Here is a 20,993-nt window from a genome sequence, read left to right as displayed (position 1 = left end):
CAAAGCCAGCTGAGGCAAACAGGTCTCCAGATACTATTTTGAAAAAAAACCCATCACAAAAAAGGGATTGTGGAGTGGCTCAAAATGTAGGCCCTGAGTTCAAACCCTGGGAATGGAGTCGGGGCGGGGGTGGGGGGAGGAACGGACACCAGAATACTTGTGCAGGAAACAGGCTAAAGCAGTCAAATGACTTTGTCTGAAGTCCCAGGTGGGTGTGGAAGTAAGAGCTATGTTTAGGCCTTTGTTTTCCAGCTTTAAAGTCTGAACTGTTGCCCCATGTGCTCAGCAGTGCTCATCAACTCACTTCAGAAAGAGTTTGACACAAGCCCATTCATGCCCCATGTCTTGGCCAAGATGTGTGGCCTCATGAAGCTAGGCCACAGTCAGTAACAGGAATCCGCTTACTTCATGGGTTGCTCGAAGGTGAGGCAGAGGATGAGTGAGGATGAGACCCGGTTTCGAATCAATTTCATTTTGAAACAGTGATACAAAGCCAGTGGTGCCAGGAAGCATCTGGGCGGAAATTGTGATGACTGCCTTAGGGCATAACCATGTACCAACCTCTCTGTGACTCACAGCTTGCAGGGAAATCTACTCATGTTTCTGCAAGTTTCCCTAGAAAGGTCAGCTTGTTCATGAGTTGTCTTCTGATTCCCCCAGTGCATCACAGAGCACCCCTCCAAATCTGCCCTTTTCAGATGCAGGCTAAACCAGCTCCCTGCCGTGGTCTTTGCTTATGTGTATCTGCCTCTGTCTTCAGTGCTTCATCCAGCAGGTAAAGGACAGAGCTGTAACTAACTCCTTCCCAGTTTGGGAGATGTTTTTTATGTGGTGCAGAAAGAGACCAGGACTTGGAGTCAGAAACCTTGATTAGTTGTGCATAGGTTAATGGTACCTTTTGTTTGACGGCTTACTCTGAGCCTGGCACAGTGCTCAGTGCTATGCAAACACTTTTTTTTCTTCCCAGTAACCTTATAAGGCATGTGTTATTATTCCCATCTTTCGGATAAGGAAACTGAGTTTCCATATGCTCGCACAATTTGCCCAAGCATACAGTAGGGAAGGAGCATTTTATGGATTTGAACCAAGTCTTTTGGACTCCAAATCCCATGTTCTTCATCACTTACTTACCTGCCTTCAGGATTTGAAACTTGGGCCTGCTGGTTTCTAGTTGTTGGGGCTTTGTCTATTTTTATGTCTCTGAAGCCCTTCCTGAGGCAGTTCAACCCCTGGCAGCCTCTGGTCTCCTGAGTTGTCAGGGAGCAGTAATGCCCACCTTGCAGTTAATTTTGTGAGTATTTGGACAGGAAAACACTTAACTAGTGTCTTGGGCAGAGTGAGTGTTGGAAGCTCGCTCCTGCCTGCCTGAACTCATGCTCCTTTGTTGGATTCTGTGTCCAGCTGAATGTGTGTTATTGCTGATGGGTCCAGGCTCCCTGGTACGTCTGAATATGCAACCTGCATGGGAGGCCCAGACCCAGATATGTGACTGCTGGCTTCTCCTTGATTGTTGGCACTGCCCTCTAAGATTAGATGGACAGCCTAGATACTGTGCTACTGATGTTTGGGACACGTAGTAGTAGAAATACGCCGTCAGCCATGCTGTGTTGATACACCCCTGGGGGCAAATTGATTTGGTTTTTTTTGGTTTTTTTTTTTTTTGGTGTGGAGGCAGTACTGGGTTTTGAACTCAGGCCTTACCCTTGCTAGGCAGGTCTCTACCACTTGAGCCATGCCCCCATCCTGAAGGAGGCAGATTTTGTAGATAGCAGGAAGAGGATCTCTAGGTTACTGGCACCCTGGAGGAGTGACAGCTTTTCTGAGTTTTGAGGGTAAAGGCTTCCTGGGTAACCTGTCAGTATTAGAGAGTTGAGAGAACATTAAAGGAAATCACTGATAGAATTATCTGGTCCACCCTCCGAAAGAGGGTTTAAGAATGGAAAATGGCTGCTAAAAAAATTAGTGGCTGCTAATTTTTTTTTATCAGTCTTTGAATAGCTGTCATCAGGGTCAAACTTCAGAGCGCTAGAAAGTTTTATCCCTGTCCCCAGCTGCTGGTTTCCCCAGTTCTAAGCTCATTTTGGGGGTTTACCTCAGAGGTTTTTTTAAATACAAGTCAAAAATTAAAATGGTAACATATTAGCATAGAATACATTGCTCTGTCCCTTTAAGAAATAATTAACACTATGTCCTAGGGGTCTTTCCCTATAGCTATGAAATAGAACCAGCCTCATCTTTCATAGCTTTTTTATGCCTACTTAGTGTTACATTGCATGCATAATACAACACAAGTTAATTCCTTATTGATAAACATTTAGGTTGTCTCTGAACTGTTGCTATTACAACTGATGGCATTGTTGATTAATTTGGCAGATAGCTGAGGAAAAGTGATTTTGAAGTAGGCTGTAAGAATTTAGAGATGAGGGTAAATGCTTTTATTTCTCCATTTATCCCTGATATGTGGAAGAATGTCACGATCACTTAAGCAGTTCTTGAATGAATGCCTGGCCAAAGATTCTGACCACTCTGGGTTCTAACTCTAGCTGCACTTGATAGCTATTTGAACTAGACGAGGCATTCACCCCGAAACTCCAGCTTCCTCAAGTATTAAATGCTGTAGAAGGTTCTGGGGGTTTACAAATTCATCCTTTTGGGACATTCACAATGACTCTAGGAAGTCTAATGTCCATCTTCCAAATGAGAAAACCTAAGTTCCCAGTAAGTTAAAGTTCCACAGCAACATGGATGTTTACAACTAAGAGGTTTAAAAAATGAGAGCCAGGTGCCAGTGCCTCACACCTGTCATCCTAGCTACTGAGGTGGCACAGATCAGGAGGGTCGAAGTTTGAACCAGCCTAGGCAAATAGTTTGTGAGACCCCATCTCAAAAATAACACAACACATAAAAGGGTGGCGAAGTGGCTCAAGCAGTAGAGCAAGCATGAGGCCCTGAGTTCAAACTCCAATACTCCCAAAATAATAATAGTAATAGTAATGGTAACAAATAAGAAAAAAAAAAGACACAACATGTTACATGCCTAAGGCAGATTTTTAAAAGATTTTTACATGGGTTCTTAGCACAGCTTAACACCGAACCACCTAGGGAATTTAGGTCTTTGCTTCTGTCTTCTTATTGTGTCAAGAAGAAAGTGTCCCTGATCCTCCTATATCTTGAATGTCTTTCTAACGTGCTTTTCTTTTAAGCCAAGGGAAAGCAGAACTCAGGTTCAAAGCTTCAGCAAACAACTGATTCTGGGGCATAGAGAATGCAAGCACCTTAACCAGGATTTCCCGGCAGTCACATAGGATCACATCAGCACTTGCGTAAGAATGGGGGTCTCAGTCCCCACTAGTCACATGACCAGGAGGCCCTCCCAGAATGCTGCCTACACACCTGTCGCCTTGCTAAATCAGTCCTTCATGTTTATTCTCTTTTAATCTTCACAGCTGTAGGTGGAGGGACTACTGTGACCCTCAAGGCTAGAGTCATTCACAAGATACCACTCTGCCTTCCTCAGCCTTTAAAAATCAACCCCTGTTATTTCCATAAATGTGGAAGGAGAGCAAGAACTCTCCTTCTGAGGCTGAAAGCCCTCAGATACATCAGAAAGACCATATAACCATGGATAACCAGCGTGGTTAAGGAAATGACTCAGGCTCCAGACGGGTCTGGGGATCACCCCTAGCTTTTTCATTGCCTAGCTATGCAACTTCCATGAACTTTTTTGACCTCTCAGTTTCCCAATCTAGAGAGTAGGCATTAACCTAGTCATAAGTTGCTTGGTGAATGTTAAGTAGGAAAGTATGAAGATATTAGCTATTAACAAATAATTCCTAAGGGGAGGGATTCCTGACTTTTGAGACTGAAATATGTTTGCTGGGACTGTCTACAAAGTGCCACGGGTAGAGGTGTCTTCAGCAGAAGTTTATTTTCTCACAATTTTGGAGGCTAAAGGTCTAAGATTCAGGTTTGAGGAGGGTTGGTTTCTTTTGAGGCCATTCTACTTGGCTGTATCTGTGTTCAAGTTTCCTTTTCTTCTGAGGATATTAGTCAAAGTGGAATAGAGCTCACCCTCCTGCCCTTATTTGAACTTACTTACTAGCTAGGCATTGGTGGCTCATGCCTGTAATCATAGCTGCTTGGGAGGCTGAGAATGGGAGGATCGTTGTTCAAGACAGCCCAAGCAAATAGGACTCCATCTCCAAAATAACCAGAGAAAAACTGGGCTGCAGGTGTGACTTAAGCAGTAGAGTGCCAGCTTTGCAAATACGAAGGCCTGAGTTCAAACCCCAGTCCCACCAAAAGAGAGAGAGAGAGAGAGAGAGAGAAAGGGAGAGATAAACCCTATCTTCAAAATATACTTACACTGTAAGTATTGGTAGTTAGGGCTAAACATGGCTGGGGGTGAGGGGACACCAGAATTCATGTTAAGAGAAGATTTCAGCCTATAGAAAATCTAGGAAAACAAGTTGTTAGTAGGTAGTCATGGACTTCAAAATAAGTTGTGTTCTGTTTATTTTGTTTTACTTCATAGCTCAAGAACTTCCCTGCATAATTTTAAGACTCTGAGTATCACTTTGCATAGCTGTGTAAGTCACCTGTGATCGAGTGCCCCATAGTCACTTAACTTTTGCCTTATATTAAGATGATTTAACCTTTGCCACCTCTCACTCCTTATCCTGCTAGTATTAAGGCCAGGCAAGATTCCCATAGGATGAGACTACAAAGGTGTGTGCTAGAATCAAGGGCATGGCCACCCTGGGGATCTCAAGGGCCCTTGGGTCCTCTTGAGCTGAATCAGGCCTTGATCCCTTCTCCCTTTCTTCCCCTGGCAAAGGACATCACAGCCCAGGATCCTCGGTGGGGATGTCGTCAAGGAGGCAGGGCTGGCCTCTAAGCAGTCTTCTGTCTCTCACAGGCACATTCCAGCCTTCCCACAGAGGATCCTGCCTGGATGCGTGAGCTCTTGCTTGGGCTCTGGAGAGCTGGCACTGTCAAGGAGCTGAAGGGATTTCTTGATGGTTCTTAAGCCCTTCTACAACTTCCATTCATGACCCCTTTCCTTGAAAGATGGTCAATATCTTAACTTTTTCTTTTTTTTAAAGCAGTACTGAAGGATTGAACTCAGGACCTGTGCTTACTAGACTGGGCTATCTTACTAATAAGCTTTGTCTGTTTTTGAACTTCACAACAGTAGAATTAAGCTAAAGAAAACGAGAATGTGTTGCCGCCAGGATATGCCTCTTTGACTTTTTTTTTTTTTTTTTGAGCAAAAGGTAATTAAGGAGCAAGAAAGAGGGCTAGGGATGCAGCTTAATGGTAGAACAATTGCCTCGCACGTGCAAGAATCCCCAGCATCTTACAAAGAAAAAAAATATAAATAAACAGAAGCAAAAGAGCAGAAGAGCTCTTTCTACCCTCCCCAGAAAGCACATAAATTCTTACTGGAGACAACTCTTATCACTGAGAGACAGCGCCTGAGGAGTCTCCAGACAAGCCTCCCTCCATTAGTTTACTCCCATGAATTTACTTTGCACAGCTTCTTACCTCTGGAAGCCTGTGACTGCTTTCTTTTGTTTTGTCATTTCTCTAAAATTTTTTGTACAAAAGCCAGAGTTCTATGCCACTGCTTTGAGTTACCTTTCATTGTGGTTTCTCACAACTGCACTCAATAAACTTGCTTATTTCTCTCTCGGTAATCTGTGTCTTGTTACAGGGATCTGTTTCAACTACAAACTTATGAGGATAAAGGGGAAATTATATTTCTTTCCCTACTAGTGTGTGTGTGTGTGTTAAAATATATATATATATACACACATACATACACATATATATCCCTTCTTATCTGGCTTCTACTGCTCAACCTAGCATGTATCAGATTTGCCCGTGTTGTGTGAATGAATTTATTTCCATATGGGAATATGCCACAATGTTTTCCTCCTTTCTGCCTTAATTACCTGTTTCCAAATTTTAGGCATAAAAGATAGTACTGTCATGAGCATTATTGTGCCTGTCTTTGGGTGAATATATTTTTGTTGGGTCTTGGGGAATGTGTATGTTTAGTTTCAGTACATATTACCAAACTGCTTTAAGTCATTGTTTCATTTTACACTCCCATGGCACACTTCTACTTTTGTGTGTGTGGTAGCATATGCATAACATAAAGTTACCACTTTAACCATTTGTAAGTAAACAATTCAGTAAGCATTCACAGTGGTGGGCAACCATCACCATAAATGGGCTCCAGAACTTTTTCATCATGCAAAACTGAAATCCTATACCTACTCCACAGCATCTTCCCTTCCCCCTCTCTAGCCCTGTGTAATCTTTACCTTCTGCCCATATGAATTTGACTATCTGCGGCACCTCACATAAGTGGAATCATATAGTATTTGTCCTTTTGTGACTAATTTCACTTAGCATATTTTTCTAATTGAAAAATTGTTTTGGTGCTTAGGATGGAACCCACGGCCTCACATGTGCTCTGTAGTGCTTAGCTGCATCCTCGGCTCTAGCATAATGTATTCAAGGTGCATTAATATAACATAGTGAGTGTCAGAATTTTATTCTTTTTTTTTTTTTTTTTTTAGAACTCTATTCCTTTTAAAGCTCAATAATATTCCTTTGTGTGTGCAGACCATGTTATGTTTATCTGTCCTCTCTCAATGGACACCTGGGTGTTTTTCACCTTTGCTACTGTGAATAATGCTGCTATGAAAATCTGTGTACAGGTATCTGAGTCCCCTTTCAGTTCTTTTGGGCTCGTACCTAGCAGTGAAACTTCTGGGTCACATAGTAATTCTACATTTGACTTTCTGCCAAACCGTTTTCCACAGTGACTGCACCATTTCCCACCCCCCCAGCAATGCAGGAGGGTTCCAATTTCCCCACGTTCTTGGACAGGGTATGTGGCTCAGTGGTAGAGCGCTTACCTGGCTTGTACAATGTCCTGGGTTCTGTTCCCAGCACCACAAAAAATTAGGGGAAGGAGTGGCTATTACCTGCCTCGGCAGGGTGGTTGTAAGGAAAAGACAACCTCATCTCTGTCTGGTAACAGGTAGTTATTAACTCAGGAGTGCTTGTTTAGGGCTGGTGGAGTGGCTTGCTAACCTGCCTAGTAAGCACAAGGCCCTGAGTTCAAACCCCAGTACCACCTCCCCCGCCTCAAAAAAAAAAAAAATGCTGTGCAAGCCAGGCATGGTGGCTCCTGCATTCTAGCACTAGGGAGCCTGAGGCAGAAGAATCTGAGTTCAAAACTAGCCTAGAGTTAAAAAAAAAAAAAATGTGCTTGTTTAAAAGGTGACCTAATGATTCAGAAGGAACCTCTGACAAACTGAAATAATCAGAGGTTGTCCAGGGTGCATGTTGTATATCCATGGACTTGGGATCTCCAGAAAAATCTTCCACCTAGCTGTGACCTTGACTCAACCCTATGTCTCAGGAGGCTACCTGGAGCTAATGTCACTATGAACAAAGAAGACTGAACCCACAAACTGACCACAAGGTGGTTCTTCCTCTTAAGAGCAAATGTAGTAAGCCCCATCTGAGTCTTCTTAGACACCTGCTGGTCAGAGGAAGTAAGTCAAGTCCTCCATGTGTAGTCGCTTGGTAACAGTCTTTGATGCAGTCAGGGACTCTTGTCAGGTCTTGTTTCTCCTGAGGTAGCTTTCAGAAATCCCCTCCTTTCTAATGCCTTCTTCCTCCCTTCCCTACAGTAGCGGTCACTGGCTGCCCTGGACAACAGCTGGCTCTACTTGGCACTGATAATGACTTCACTGTGCTGAACAGCGGAACAGTCCAGGTAAAGCACCAGGTCACCCTCAGGACAGATGGAAGATGTTCTGCATGTATGTCCAGACTGCTGCGTGGCAAGAGTCCTTAGTTACTATAGCTGTTGTGAGTCAAGTTAACTCTTTCAAGGAGGTGGCCTTAGCCCTCAGCCACCCAGCTGTGAACACCAGTGCTGATCAGAGAAGGGCAGTGACTGCAGCTCTTCAGTAGGGGTGCCAGAGAGTCAGATCAGTGGGGTGAAGAGTCTCGCAGCCCTCAGTCCTGTGGATCCCTCCTGGACTTCTTTTCCCTTCTAACCTATGGTCCTGCTAACACCAAGTGAAATCCAGTGGAATGCCAGTGCAGGATTAACAGTCCCGTGAGCTGCTAGAAAGGCAGACCTGTGGCACTTAGCCACACTTTTTTTTTTTTTTTTTTTGGCAGTATTGGGGTTTGAACTCAGGGCCTAATGCTTGCTAGGCAGGCACTTTGGCACTTGAACCACTCCACCAGCCCTGATCACACTTCTTGGTTTCTTTTAATTTTTTGAATAGCTAATATAGCCACATGGTTCAAAAATATTTTTTTAAATATTACAAAATGTAAAAAAGAAATTTTTGTCTCCATCTTCCTGAAGCCCTCTCACCTCTTTGAGAGAAGACACAGATAATCTCTGTTGCCAGGTTCTTTCCTCCAGAATTTACATCTGTGTATTTCATATCTATTTAGATAGGTTATATGTTTTATGTATATACAGGTATAAAAATAGGGCCAGGCACAGTGCTTGCTGATGCCTGTAATTCCAGCTACTCAGGAGGATTGTGGTTCAAGGCCAGACTTTGCAAAGAGTTAGCGACACCCATCTCAACCAGTAAGCTAGGCATGGTGCACATCTGTGATTCCAGCCTCCATGGGAGGCAAAGGTAGGTGTATCTTGGTTTGAGTCTGGATGCAGGCAAAAACTAAAAATAAAAAAGGACTCTATCTGAAAAATAATTAAAGCAAAAAAGGGCTGGAGGCATGGCTCAAGTTGAGGCCCTGAGTTCAAACCCCAGCCAGTACCACAGAAGACAATGGCTTTTCCACCATCTTTCCTTACCACCATCCTGGTGCACGTGAGCATGCTGGCTGATGCTCTCAAGCACAGCAGCATGTTAAGAAGAGAGGCAAATGCCAGGTCTCCATTAGCCCAGGCTATAAAGGCATCGTCTGCTTTCTGACGGTGATGACGAAGCATCGTTATATTGGTGAATTTGAAATTATTGATGATCAAGGAGCTGGAAAAATTGTTGTGAACCTCACAGGCAGGTTAAACAAGTGTGGAGTGACCAACCTCAGATTTGATGTGTAGCTCAAAGATCTAGAAAAATGGCAGAATAAGCTCTCCTATCCCATCAGTTTGGTTTCATTATATTGACAACCTCAGCAGGCATCATGGACCATGAAGAAGCAAGACAAAAACACACAGGAGGGGAAAATCCTGGGATTCTTTTTCTAGGGATGTAAGACATACATACAAATAAAATGCCTCGATGGACAAAACAACAACAACAAAATAACAGATGTTTTCCTCGTTTATGCAAAAGCTAATGTGCTATTCACGTGAATCTGTACCCTTCTTTTTTGCTCTTAACAATATCTTACATCATTGCAATAAGTGTCCCCTTCCCACAGGTAACACTGTTCTTAGTTTTTTCTGTATCATTGCAGGTTTTATCTGCAATAAGAACATATGAACGGACTGGTTTGAAGCCAGCCCAGGCAAATAGTTCACAAAGTCTATCTTGAAAATACCCAACACAAAAAAATGGCTGGCAGAGTGGCTCAAGTGGTAGAGCACCTACCTAGCAAGCATGAGACCCTAAGTTCAAACCTCAGTACTGCAAAAAAAAAAAAAAAAAAAAAAGAAATATAAAAATATGATCTTATTTTCCTACCCTCTTATACAAAAGAATAATGCCTGGCATGTAATAAGCACGATGTGCTTGTTAAATAAAATTCTAAACTATATTAAGCTGTTTGTGCCCTGATCTTCTCACTTGACAGTGTACATCAGAGAGCTTCCTTTCTCGCCCCATAGCTTTCATCCTTATTCCTCATTTTTTAGAGCCACACGCTATTCCTTTATGTGGGTGGCTGTAGCATATGGTCCTTCTCTCTGAGTGGACACTTAGATTATTCCTAAGTCTCCTTTTGCATAGACCCATGTTGGTCTCACTCCTCGTCCTTAATTCCTGTACGTAGAAGGATGTTGTGTTCATTCCATCTCTGCATGTGCAGAATAAGGAGTCTTCTCTCCTTACAGGAAAGGAAGGCAGCAAAGATTTCTCTAGCCAAACACATCTTACGAAGACGCAAGAGGGAATGGGTTGTTCCACCAATATCTGTCCCTGAGAATGGCAAGGGTCCCTTCCCGCAGAGGCTGAATCAGGTATGACCATCCCTTCTGACTGGAAATCATTGGTGACTGCAGGGACCCAATCAAAGGCCTGAAAGTGAGGTCTCTTGCTGCAAAGTGCTGAGTCTACAGAGGGTTCTTTGCTGTAGTCATGAGGTGTTTGTCACTTCGTCAGCCGCTGCTTTATTTTGCTTCCAGCTCAAATCTAATAAGGACAGAGGCACCAAGATTTTCTACAGCATCACAGGGCCTGGCGCAGACAGCCCTCCCGAGGGTGTCTTCACCATAGAGAAGGAGACAGGCTGGTTGTTGCTGAATAAGCCATTGGACCGGGAGAAGATTGCCAAGTATGAGGCACGTATCCTTCAGTACCCAATGTAACGTCCTCTCCAAGGTGGGCCCTGAGGCCTGGCGGGGAGGATGGTACCAGGCTGACCCCAGACCTCTGTACCCACAGCTTTTTGGCCATGCTGTGTCTGAGAATGGTGCCTCAGTGGAGGATCCCATGAACATCTCCATCATCGTGACAGATCAGAATGACCACAAACCAAAGTTCACCCAGGATGTCTTCAGAGGAAGTGTCTTGGAGGGGGTACTGCCTGGTAAGAGCATTGGGAAGGAGTCAGGTGAAGTGGCTCACACCTGTAGTCCTAGCTACTCAGGAGATGGAGATTGGGAGGATCGTAGTTCAAGGCCAGCCTAGGCTTAAAGTTTGTGAGACCCCATCTCAACCAATAAAAAACTGAGTGTGATGGCACCTACTTGTCATCTCAGCTATATAGGAAACATTAATAGGAGGGTCTCAGTCCAGGCCTACCTGGGCAAAATGCCACACCCTTTCTCAAAAATAACCAAAGCAAAAAGGGCTGAGGTCATGGCTTAAGTGGTACAGCACCTGCCTAGCAAGCATAAGGCCCTGAATTCAACCCCCAGTACCATCATTTAAAAAACAAAAAAGGATTGGGGAGGGGAGGATTGTTACTGGTCTGCTGTACCCAGACCTAGCTTTAAGTCAATGTCTAGAACCACTAGGAGGTAGTCAGCCCAGCCCTTAGGTGCTAGAAATCCCCCCCAGCCCTGATTTCTGTGGCTGTGCATCAAATTATGTGGGCTTTTCTTACAAAGCTAGATTCTCCACTTCACCCCAAGATTCCTGAGGAAGCCTGACCCTGGAGTAGAGCCCTGGGAGGCTTTCCCAGGATCAGCCAAGATTGGAACCCCTAGCTGGGGAGCTACAATGACCAAGATTTGAATCTTGACTTTGCCTCTTTACTGGCTGTAACCCTGGACGTGTTCTTGGCCTCTGAGCCTCAATCATCTCATCTAAAAATGGAAATAATAACCAGCCTTGAAGAATTACAAAGATTAGAAACAGCGTGTGTACAGCTGAGGGTGTGGCTTAGTGGTAAAGCATGTGCTTAGCATATGCCAGGCCCTGGGTTGAATGTCCAGCACCACAAAAGAAAGAGAGAAAAGAGAGGGGAGAGAGAGGGGAAGGAATTAAAGAAGGGAGAAAGAGAAGAAAGAAAAAGAGAACTTGTATGTAGTATGAAGCACCTGACCAGACATTCTTCAGTGAAGGCAGCTTTACAGAGGAAGCAGCCAGGGCTGGGAAGGTTAGAACATTGCTTACAGAGACCAAAAATAAATGCCAGGACTGGAGAAGAGGGCAGTGGGGGACCCTCAGATGATGAGGGTGATAGATACATATTTATGACCTCAAAGGGAAGCACTAGGGACACGGGAGGTTCCTCCTTTTCTTCCCTCTGAGTAGTGGAGAGTTTCAGAGATGTGTGAGTTGATTAGACTGCCAATAACAGAAATTTACACCATAACATTTTTGGGTTTTGTTGCTATTGTTTGCAGTACTGGGGTTTGAACTCGGGGCTTCGTGCTTGAGCCATGTCTCCAGTCCTTGGTTTGGTTTGTTGAGAGGATCTAGCAATATAGCCTGGGCTGGCCTCAAGCTCAAAATCTTCGTGCCTCAGCCTCCCTAGGACTGGGATTACAGTTGTGTACCACCATGCCTGGCTGCTAAAAATAATCTTAATAAGCTGGGTACTGGTGCCACGCCTGTAATCTCAGTTACTCAGGAGGTGGAGATCAGGAGGATCACAGTTTGAAGTCAGCCAGGGCAAATGGTTCATGAGAACCTATCTTGAAAACCAGTCACAAAAATAGGGCTAGTGGAATGATGGCTCAAGGTGAAGGCCCTGAGTTCAAACCCCAGTACTGTAATAATAATAATAATAATAATCTTATTAAGAAGAAACTTTTCTTTTTTTCCCTCCTTACATTCAGGAAGCCTAGAGGTGGTTGGTCCAGGTTGAAATGCCTCATAGGGTTAGAGGCCTAGGTTGCTTCTGTCTTGATCTGTTCACAAGGTTACCTCATGGTGGCTTCTGGAGCTCCAGACATTACATCTGAAAGAGGGAAGGAGTGGGAAGAACAAATCCATATTTGTAAAAATACTTCCCCCAAAGTTTTATATCTCATTCATCACAATTGAGTTTCAAGAGGGATGGGAAATAGTGTTCTGCTCCAGGGATCCTGTGCTCAGTCTAAAATGATGGCATTTCTAAGAAAGGAAGGGAGAATGGAAAATGGGCTCCAACTAGTACTCTGCCATGGAGTAGAGGATGGGTCCAAGCTGATGAGCAGGGCAGAACCACTCAGAGTTCCAGAAGTGGGCCAAGCTGGAGTTGGAGGTGGGAGTGAAAGATGCTCGGTCACGTGCTGGTTGCTCACACCTGTAATCCTAGCTACTTTGGAGACTGAGTCTGGGAGAATCACTGGAGATTGAGCCCAGCCTAGGCAAATAGTTCATGAGACCCCCATCTCCAAAATAACTAGAGCAAAATAGACTGGAGGTGTGGTTCAAGCAGTAGAGCACCTGCCTAGCAAGCATGAATCCCTGAGCTTAAACCCCAGAACACACACACACACACACACACACACACTCTCACACACTCACACAGAGGTAGAGCACCTGCTTTGTAAATGTGAGGGCCTGAGTTCAAACCCTAGTCCCATCAAAAAGAAAAATACTTTTCCCTCCTCTCCAGGCACTTCTGTGATGCAGGTGACAGCCACAGATGAGGACGATGCTATCAACACCTACAATGGGGTGGTCGCTTACTCCATCCATAACCAAGAACCACAGGACCCACACGACCTCATGTTTACTGTCCACCGGAGCACAGGCACCATCAGCGTCATCTCCAGTGGCCTGGACCGGGAGGTGAGTGGCCTGGGGCAAGTGCTGCCCACCCAGGCTTGCCCAGGCTGGGGACTGCCTCTCAGAGTGGAAGCTCCCATCCATGCTCCAAGGTCAAAGCAGAACAGTGGGATCCTAGTCAGCAGGGAAAGCTGCTGCTGGGTTCACTTGCTGACATCCTGCAGCTCCCTTGGGCCCTTGGCCTCCCACCAGATCCCCTCTGAGGCTGAGGAGGCAGCTGTAAAATGCAGACTTTTGATATTTTCCAGAGGTTTTCTCATTCCCTCTCGGAATGGCTCACTTAGTGTGCACATTGCCCACACTGGTCCCCAGTGTGCCACAAAAGTGAAATGAGCTCCATGGATACTGGAGCTGCCTTCTGTTTCCTAATTAATATCTGTGCCCAGATCCCTGTTCAGAGCCCCCATGTGGAGCAGCTGAAGGTCAGGGGCCAGTGCCCAAATATCCCTAGGACAGACCTTGAGAAGCTGTTGGGACCTGCAGTTCCCCCCTTCTGTTCTCCCTGGCAGGAGTAGGGGTGGGCCAAGGAGTGGAAGGAACGCTGTGAGAGTGAGGAGCACTCCGTCTCTCCTAAGGCCATGCTTGATGGAGCCCGGGTGAGCGACTCTGCAGACTAGACCCTCATTGGGCTTCCCCTTTCTCCCTAGAAAGTCCCCGAGTACACACTGACCATCCAGGCTACAGACATGGACGGGGATGGGTCCACCACCACAGCAATAGCGACAGTGGAAATCCTCGATGCCAATGACAATGCTCCCATGTTTGAGCCCCAGAAGGTAACACTCCTTCCTTCCTTCCTTCTTCTCTCATCGCTAATGAAGGACTGAGGTTTCTTCCTTTCTCACGAAACCAAACTAGCCTACATGGCTTTGATTGCCAATCCTGCCCCTTGCTGACTGTGTGACCTGAGGCAAAAACCTAACCCCTCTGTGCTTCATTTCTTCATCTGTGAAATGGAGACAGTGATAAAATACTCACTGCATCATTCTGAGTTTTAAAAGAAATGATGTATGTACAGGTCCTAACACCATCCTGGTGAAAGGTGCTTGAGATGAAAATTGTGCTAATATGAGAACGTATTTACCATTCACCTGTACCTGCCCACCTTCCCCCAGGTCACCTCCAGTGACAGAAGACTCAGTGCCTGCCAAGGTGACATGTCCATCCCACCCCCACCCCACCCCCCATCCATAGACAGATCTGGCTGCTGAACGTTATTTAGACCTGATTAAAAATTTGTTCTGATGCCAGGCGCCAGTGGCTCACATCTGTAATCCTAGCTACTTAGGAGGCAGAAATCGGGAGGGTCATGGTTTGAAGCCAGCCTGAGGCAAAAAGTTTGAGATACCCTATCTCGAAAAAACAACACAAAAAACAGGGCTGGCAGAGTAGTTCGAGTGGTAAAACATTTGCCTAGCAAATGTGAGGCCCTAAGTTCAAGCCCCAGGACTGCCCCCCCCAAAAAAAAAATTGTTCTGAGCAGCTGATCTTCCAGTTCTTGCCACCTGCTCCCAAACTTTCACAAAAGTTCTATGCCCCAGCACGGTCAGGCACATGCCTTTCTCACGGCCTTCTGATCTCTGCTGGATAAGTGGTGCGTGGCTAGGGCTGGAACTTGGACACCCAGGCCACTGAGGGTTCTGACCATCAGGCCCTGAGGGGAAAAGGAGACTTGGCCCAAGGCTGGCATGGTCTACCCCCACAGCTGATGCTCAGGACATTCTGTAGCTGTGTGTGCCCTGAAATCCTGCTGGGTGGGAGGGGGAGGGTTGTGGTCCAGAAAAGGGTAGAGGCCATGGGGCTCCCCAGAAGTGGGGTGGAGGGTGCATGGCCACTGAAGGGTGGAACATCCTCTCAGGATGGTCAGTGTCTCCTCTCTGATTATGCTGTTCCCCACTCTAACAGTACGAGGCCCGGGTGCCTGAGAATGCAGTGGATTATGAGGTACAGAGATTGACAGTGACTGATCTGGATGCTCCCAACTCACCAGCATGGCAGGCCACCTACCATATCGTGGGAGGAGATGATGGGGACCATTTTACCATCACCACACACCCTGAAAGCAACCAGGGCATCCTGACAACCAAGAAGGTGAGTGCATTTGGGCTTTAGGCAAAGGCCACACCTGGGCACCCGGGTCTGTAGCCTTCAGAACAAGGGGCTGCCCACCTGCTTCAGGCCACTTATATTGGGCTGTTTACCAAGACTGCATCAGGCCAGTGGCTTCCAGTCCTGTTCCCTCACTCTTGTGTTGAGACATCCTGGTGTTCAAACTGAACCTTAACCCAGGGCTTAGTTCATAAACAGGTAAGAATTGCTGGTCTAGCTGTAGCAGAAGAGTGGGGCCCCTCCTCTGGGAGCCCAGGGTCCCTAGGCTGCCACCAGGCTCCTCCCACAGAGGGGCTCGGCTTTACTGCAATCAGGCTCACTTACTCTATAACAAGTATCTAAGTGTTCAAGTAGTAAAAAGTTTAAAATAGTCAGTAGGCACATCTTGCCCCTCAAAAAGTCTTTCTTTTGCTAGAGGGTTCTGGGGGGATTACGTATAAGGCCCTACACCAAAGTTTTTTTTCTTACCTTTTGAATTGTTTTTATCAGGGTATAGGACACTGGTTGGGTTAAAAAGTCTTAGAATAAAATTGATACTTCATGCCAGGCATTGGAGGTGCATTGCCTATAATCCTAGCAATTGAGAGACTGAGGTCTAGAGGATTGTGGTTTGAAGCCAGCCCAGGCAAAAAAAAGTTCTTAAGACCCCATGTGGGGGTGGAGGGAGCAAGTATGACATGTGCCTTTCATCCCAGCAATACTGGTAAGCATAAAATAGGAGGATCACTGGGAAGATCACAGTTTCAGCCAACCTAGGCAAAAAGCAAAACCCTATTTCCAATATAACCAGAACAAAAAGGCTGGAAGTATGGCTCAAGCAGGTAGAGTGCCTGCCTAGCAAGCGTGAGGCTCTGAATTCAAACCTCTCTACCACTACCAAACAAAACAAAAACAAACCCTGGGGGGGGCGGAGAAAAAGAGACAACTGTGGTGGCACATGCCTGTAATTCCAGCATGGGGGAGACTGAAGCAGGAGAATCACAAGTGAGTTTGAGGCCAACCTGAGCTATATGGTAAGACTGTTCCAAAAAAAATTTTTTTGATGCTTCTCAAAGATGGCCTTTCTTTTAAATTCTGGTTTACTGTAAAAAATGGCCTCGCCAGGCACCAATGATTCACACCTATAATCCCTTGGGAGGCTGAGATCAGGAGGATCACAATTCAACTATTTACTTAGGTAAATAGTTTATGAGGCCCCATTTCGAAAATAACCAGAGAAAAATGGACTAGAGGTGTGGCTCAAGTGATAGAGGGCCTACTTTGCAAGTAGGAAGCCCTGATTTCAAACCCCAAACCCCCAGTACCACCAAAAAAAAAAAAAAGTGGGGGGGGGGCCTAGTTTGAAAAGCAGGGTTTTACATATACTTTAAAGACTGCCTCAGATTCACTGTCCTCTTTTCTCTGCAAATACTTTGTAATGCTCCTTTTTAGTGTGAAGTGTGAAGTTCACTTATAATATAACTTAGCTAACTCATACTTTCTAGAAAAATAAACTGGGGATATAGCTCAGTGGTAGAAGTTTGCCAACCATGCACAGGCATTAAAGTACAGAAAGAAAAGAAAAGAAAAACAGAATACTTCAACTACAAAATAAAGGAAAATTTACAGGAAAAAACTACATAATATAAAACATTTTGGTGTGTGAATTTTGGGGCACAACTACCCTAGAAAACATAGTAAAGGATCTGGAGACTGAGGCAGGAGGATCACAAGTAAGGACAGCCTTGGTTACAGGTCTCAAGAAAGAAAGAGAGAAAACCTAGTGAAGCAGTTAGTTACTCGCATCTGTTTGTAGAGCCACCCAGATGCAGTGGATGCTGTGTGTTGCCCTGGCAACACACACCACAGCTGGTATTGATGGCTTTTCAAAGCAGTGAACAAACAACTCCTGCAAAAGTCCTTCACAAATTCAATTACAGCTCCTCTCAGAAATTGCATTCCTAGACAATTCAGTATATATTAAAACCACACCAAAAACTTGGTTTATATGTAAAACATGTTCTTGACTAATTCTAAACAGGTTTTTCACACCCAGGAATGTATGAACTACAAGGAACGTATAGGCAAGTAACATTGGACATGGGACACAGCATCCCTGCCCCAGCCTGTAGATGCCAAAGGCACCCTCAGTAATAATGTCCAGAATGCCCCTATAAGTTTCCCAGACACACCCTAGACTGATGTTACCTGGTTCCACCCCACTGGGAACCAGTGTTCCAGGCCTTACTAAGCCAGTTGCCTTTGGGATGGTGTGAGAAGCCACACTAGATGTTTACTTGGAGGAGGCTTTTTGGGATAGGGAAGGCATGGATTCTTGCTGGGAGGAGCCTCAGTCCCCTCACTGTGGCCCTTCGGACACATACAAGTCCCCTTACAAAATGGTAGGTTCAGTTCCTTCTTTTCCCCTAGGGCTTGGATTTTGAGACCCAAAACCAGCACACTTTGTACATAGAAGTGACCAATGAGACTCCTTTTGTGGTGAAGCTCCCAACCTCCACAGCCACCATAGTGGTACACGTGGAAGATGTGAATGAGGCCCCCGTGTTTGTCCCACCCTCCAAAGTCATTGAGGCCCAGGAAGGGATCTCTGTCGGGGAGGCTGTCTGCATCTACACAGCACAGGATCCTGACAAGGAGGATCAGAAGATCAGGTACTCGGGGACTGGGCTCCAAGTCAGCTGAGACACGGCTACAGTTAAATGGGTTGTGCATGCAAATTACCATAAAGATTGTTTGATGTTTTGAATATCACCCTTGCACTGGATATCTCTTGCCATGCTCGAGGCTGAGGGCTCTGATTAGGGGTTCAGGGGCCAGGTGTACCCTCTCTTCACTCATGCATCCCTACTGGGCCTCCAAGATGCTGTAGGCTCTGTTTACAGTGAAATGCAGTGTTGGAGGCATGGCTCAGGTCATAGAACACCTGCCGAGTAAGAGTGAAGAGCTCAAACCTCAGTACTGGCAAAACAAAACAAAACAAAAAAAACGATGAACCTTTGAGGAACCCAGAGACCATCTGCTGCTGGCCTGAGAAGGAATTCTGAATATGCTGGATATGACTCTCCTCAACTTCTCCTCCACAGCTATCACATCCTGAGAGACCCAGCAGGGTGGCTGGCAATGGACCCAGAGAGCGGGCAGGTCACTGCCGCAGGCATGTTAGACCGAGAGGATGAACAGTTTGTGAGGAACAACGTCTATGAAGTCATGGTCTTAGCCACAGACAATGGTGAGAGCTTTCTCCCAGCCTTGCACACAGGACACCTTTGGGTCAGGTCACAAGACATAATTTGTACCTTCCAAAGCAGAGGATGATGGGAAAAGCACAGCAAACCAGTCTGGAGTAAAAAGTTTGCCTAGGATGACTTCTGATTTGCCTAAAACTCAAGGGTCAGGAGAGGTCCTGAAGATTCCCATCAACCTAAGTACTTGGTTCACTGAACCTTGAACTGACCTCCAGTTTAATCTTTTGTGGTTGACTAATCGAGACTGCCTGGAAAGTGCCATGATTGATTAGTGATGTCACACCATGACCAGTAGGGGTTTATGACATCATTGCTGCCTCTGCTTGACATGTAGTGACCAAGATTCCCTGAGCTAATAGCAAACACTGACCTAGCCCTGAGGCAGCCTGTAGATTTTGCTCTGTGATAGATCACCCTGGCCATCTGGATACAGTGGCTGTAGCTGTGTTGTGATTGGTTAGTAATGTCTGCTACAGACACAAATAAGAATCATGGCTGGATTGCCAAGTGTTTGCCATTGCTGGTTAGATCTATAGTGAAGCCCGGGTCTTAACGTTAGAGCGGGTAGTAGACAGGAGTCTTCCTGAAGCGGATTAAGTAGATCTTTGTGGGGGGTTCAACATCGGTTTGTCCACCAATGAAGACAGACTGAAAAAAGATCATATGTGTAATCATGAACAGGGAGCCCTCCCGCTACTGGTACAGGGACCCTCCTGCTAACACTTGCGGACATCAATGACCACGGCCCGATCCCTGAGCCCCGTCAGATCATCATCTGCAACCAAAGCCCTGTGCCCCAAGTGCTGAACATCACGGACAAAGACCTGTCTCCCCACTCCTCCCCTTTCCAGGCTCAGCTCATGCATGACTCAGACATCTACTGGAAGGCAGTGGTCAATGAAAAAGGTAAGAGTGGTGAATGGCAGCTTTCCTGGGTGGACATCTTCCCCACACTGGGACCCACACACATTCCTGTTCTAGCATCTTATGGGTCACAGTTACCAGTCTCCTCAAAAATGGCAACCAAGTACTATTCAATAGCCTTGTGTAAGCCTTTGAAATTCCTGAAGGATCTTAAAGACCTTTCTAGCCCATCCAGTCTCCCTGTACAGATGAGAAAACCAAGCCCAGAGGGAGGAGTGACTTGTACAATGTCAAAGCAAGAGTCAGGACTCCAGCACAGCCATAATAGCTGACCCTCCCAGAGTTGGCTCACTGTGGGCCAGACACACTTCACATCTTCACACCTCACACTGGATGTGTAATGCTCACATCAGCCCTGGGAAGAAGGGCGCTCTCTCTCTCTCTCTCTCTCTCTCTCTCTCTCTCTCTCTCACACACACACACACACACACACACACGCACACGCACACCTTACAGATGAGGAAACTAAGTTTACAGACAGAAGCTTAAGTATCTTGCCAGGGGTATTGTGGGTACAAAATGCTGGCAAGAGGCTGGGATGTAGCAAATAGAGAAGGTGTTTAGCACGCACAAAGCCCCGAGTCTAATACCTGATGTGGGAAGGAAGGAGGGAGGAGGATGAATAAGTAAGTGCCATCACCAAGATTTTATACCAAGCAGTCTGACTTACCATGACTATCATGATACCCTGCTATCTACCATTTGTTGAACCCCAGCACTGTGCAAAGATGCTTTTCCTTTTTTTCTTTATGTACTATTTCTTCCAAATTCTGTGGTCATGTTTTCATCCCCATGTATGGGTGAAGAAAAGGCCTGGGAGGTTAAGTGGCATGCCCAAGGGTTCAAACTAGGTAAGAAGTAGAAGCTGAAGCCAAAGTTTGTTGCCAGAGACCCTGACCTTCCTATTCCCACCCATCTCTTTGTCCTACCTCTTTCCAGTCCACCAGCTCAAGGTTCTCAGCCTTCAGGATTTTTTAGTTGTCACACAGACTGGAGAAGGACCTTACTCTTCAGTGGATGGAGGTCCAGGATACATGCAAAGGGTGGATGCAGTCCCCTGGAGAACCTGCCACACTTTGATATAAGTGCTCTTCCCTGCTGTGATTGAGGACCCCCAGAAGGGAAATGAGGGTTCAGTGCATTCTGTCCCCAAAACACCAAATGCCTAGCTTCTATTACTGTTGCTAAGCCTAGCTCAGGACTCAGGAGACCTGCTTCAGATACCTGCCTTCACTGTCTCATTTTATGATTCCTGTGATTGGGTGGGTATATCTATCACCTTTCCTTTTGGAAGCCCAAGTTGGTCTCC

The 20,993-nt window shown here is 45.7% G+C and overlaps 1 protein-coding gene and 1 pseudogene across 2 annotated transcripts in view; both read left to right on the top strand.

The window, feature by feature from the left end:
- Positions 1-20,993, top strand: part of Cdh3 (cadherin 3) — a 45,720-nt gene that overhangs the window by 15,300 nt on the left and 9,427 nt on the right. Inside the window, exons 3-12 of one of the 2 annotated variants that reach the window (XM_074055765.1) lie at positions 7,719-7,801; positions 10,076-10,201; positions 10,367-10,522; positions 10,626-10,770; positions 13,234-13,409; positions 14,054-14,182; positions 15,312-15,497; positions 17,925-18,166; positions 18,599-18,744; positions 19,442-19,666. In XM_074055765.1, coding sequence (XP_073911866.1) covers positions 7,719-7,801; positions 10,076-10,201; positions 10,367-10,522; positions 10,626-10,770; positions 13,234-13,409; positions 14,054-14,182; positions 15,312-15,497; positions 17,925-18,166; positions 18,599-18,744; positions 19,442-19,666 — 1,614 coding nt within the window. Of the gene's footprint in view, positions 1-7,715; positions 7,802-10,075; positions 10,202-10,366; positions 10,523-10,625; positions 10,771-13,233; positions 13,410-14,053; positions 14,183-15,311; positions 15,498-17,924; positions 18,167-18,598; positions 18,745-19,441; positions 19,667-20,993 lie in introns of both variants that reach the window. The other variant, XM_074055764.1, reaches the window with a different exon arrangement.
- On the top strand, positions 8,844-10,061 carry LOC109697464 (small ribosomal subunit protein uS8-like; annotated as a pseudogene).

This window comes from Castor canadensis, chromosome 15 (genome assembly GCF_047511655.1).
Source record: "Castor canadensis chromosome 15, mCasCan1.hap1v2, whole genome shotgun sequence".
Classification (NCBI taxonomy): Eukaryota; Metazoa; Chordata; class Mammalia; order Rodentia; family Castoridae; genus Castor; species Castor canadensis.
This window is presented reverse-complemented; position numbering and strand designations above follow the sequence as displayed.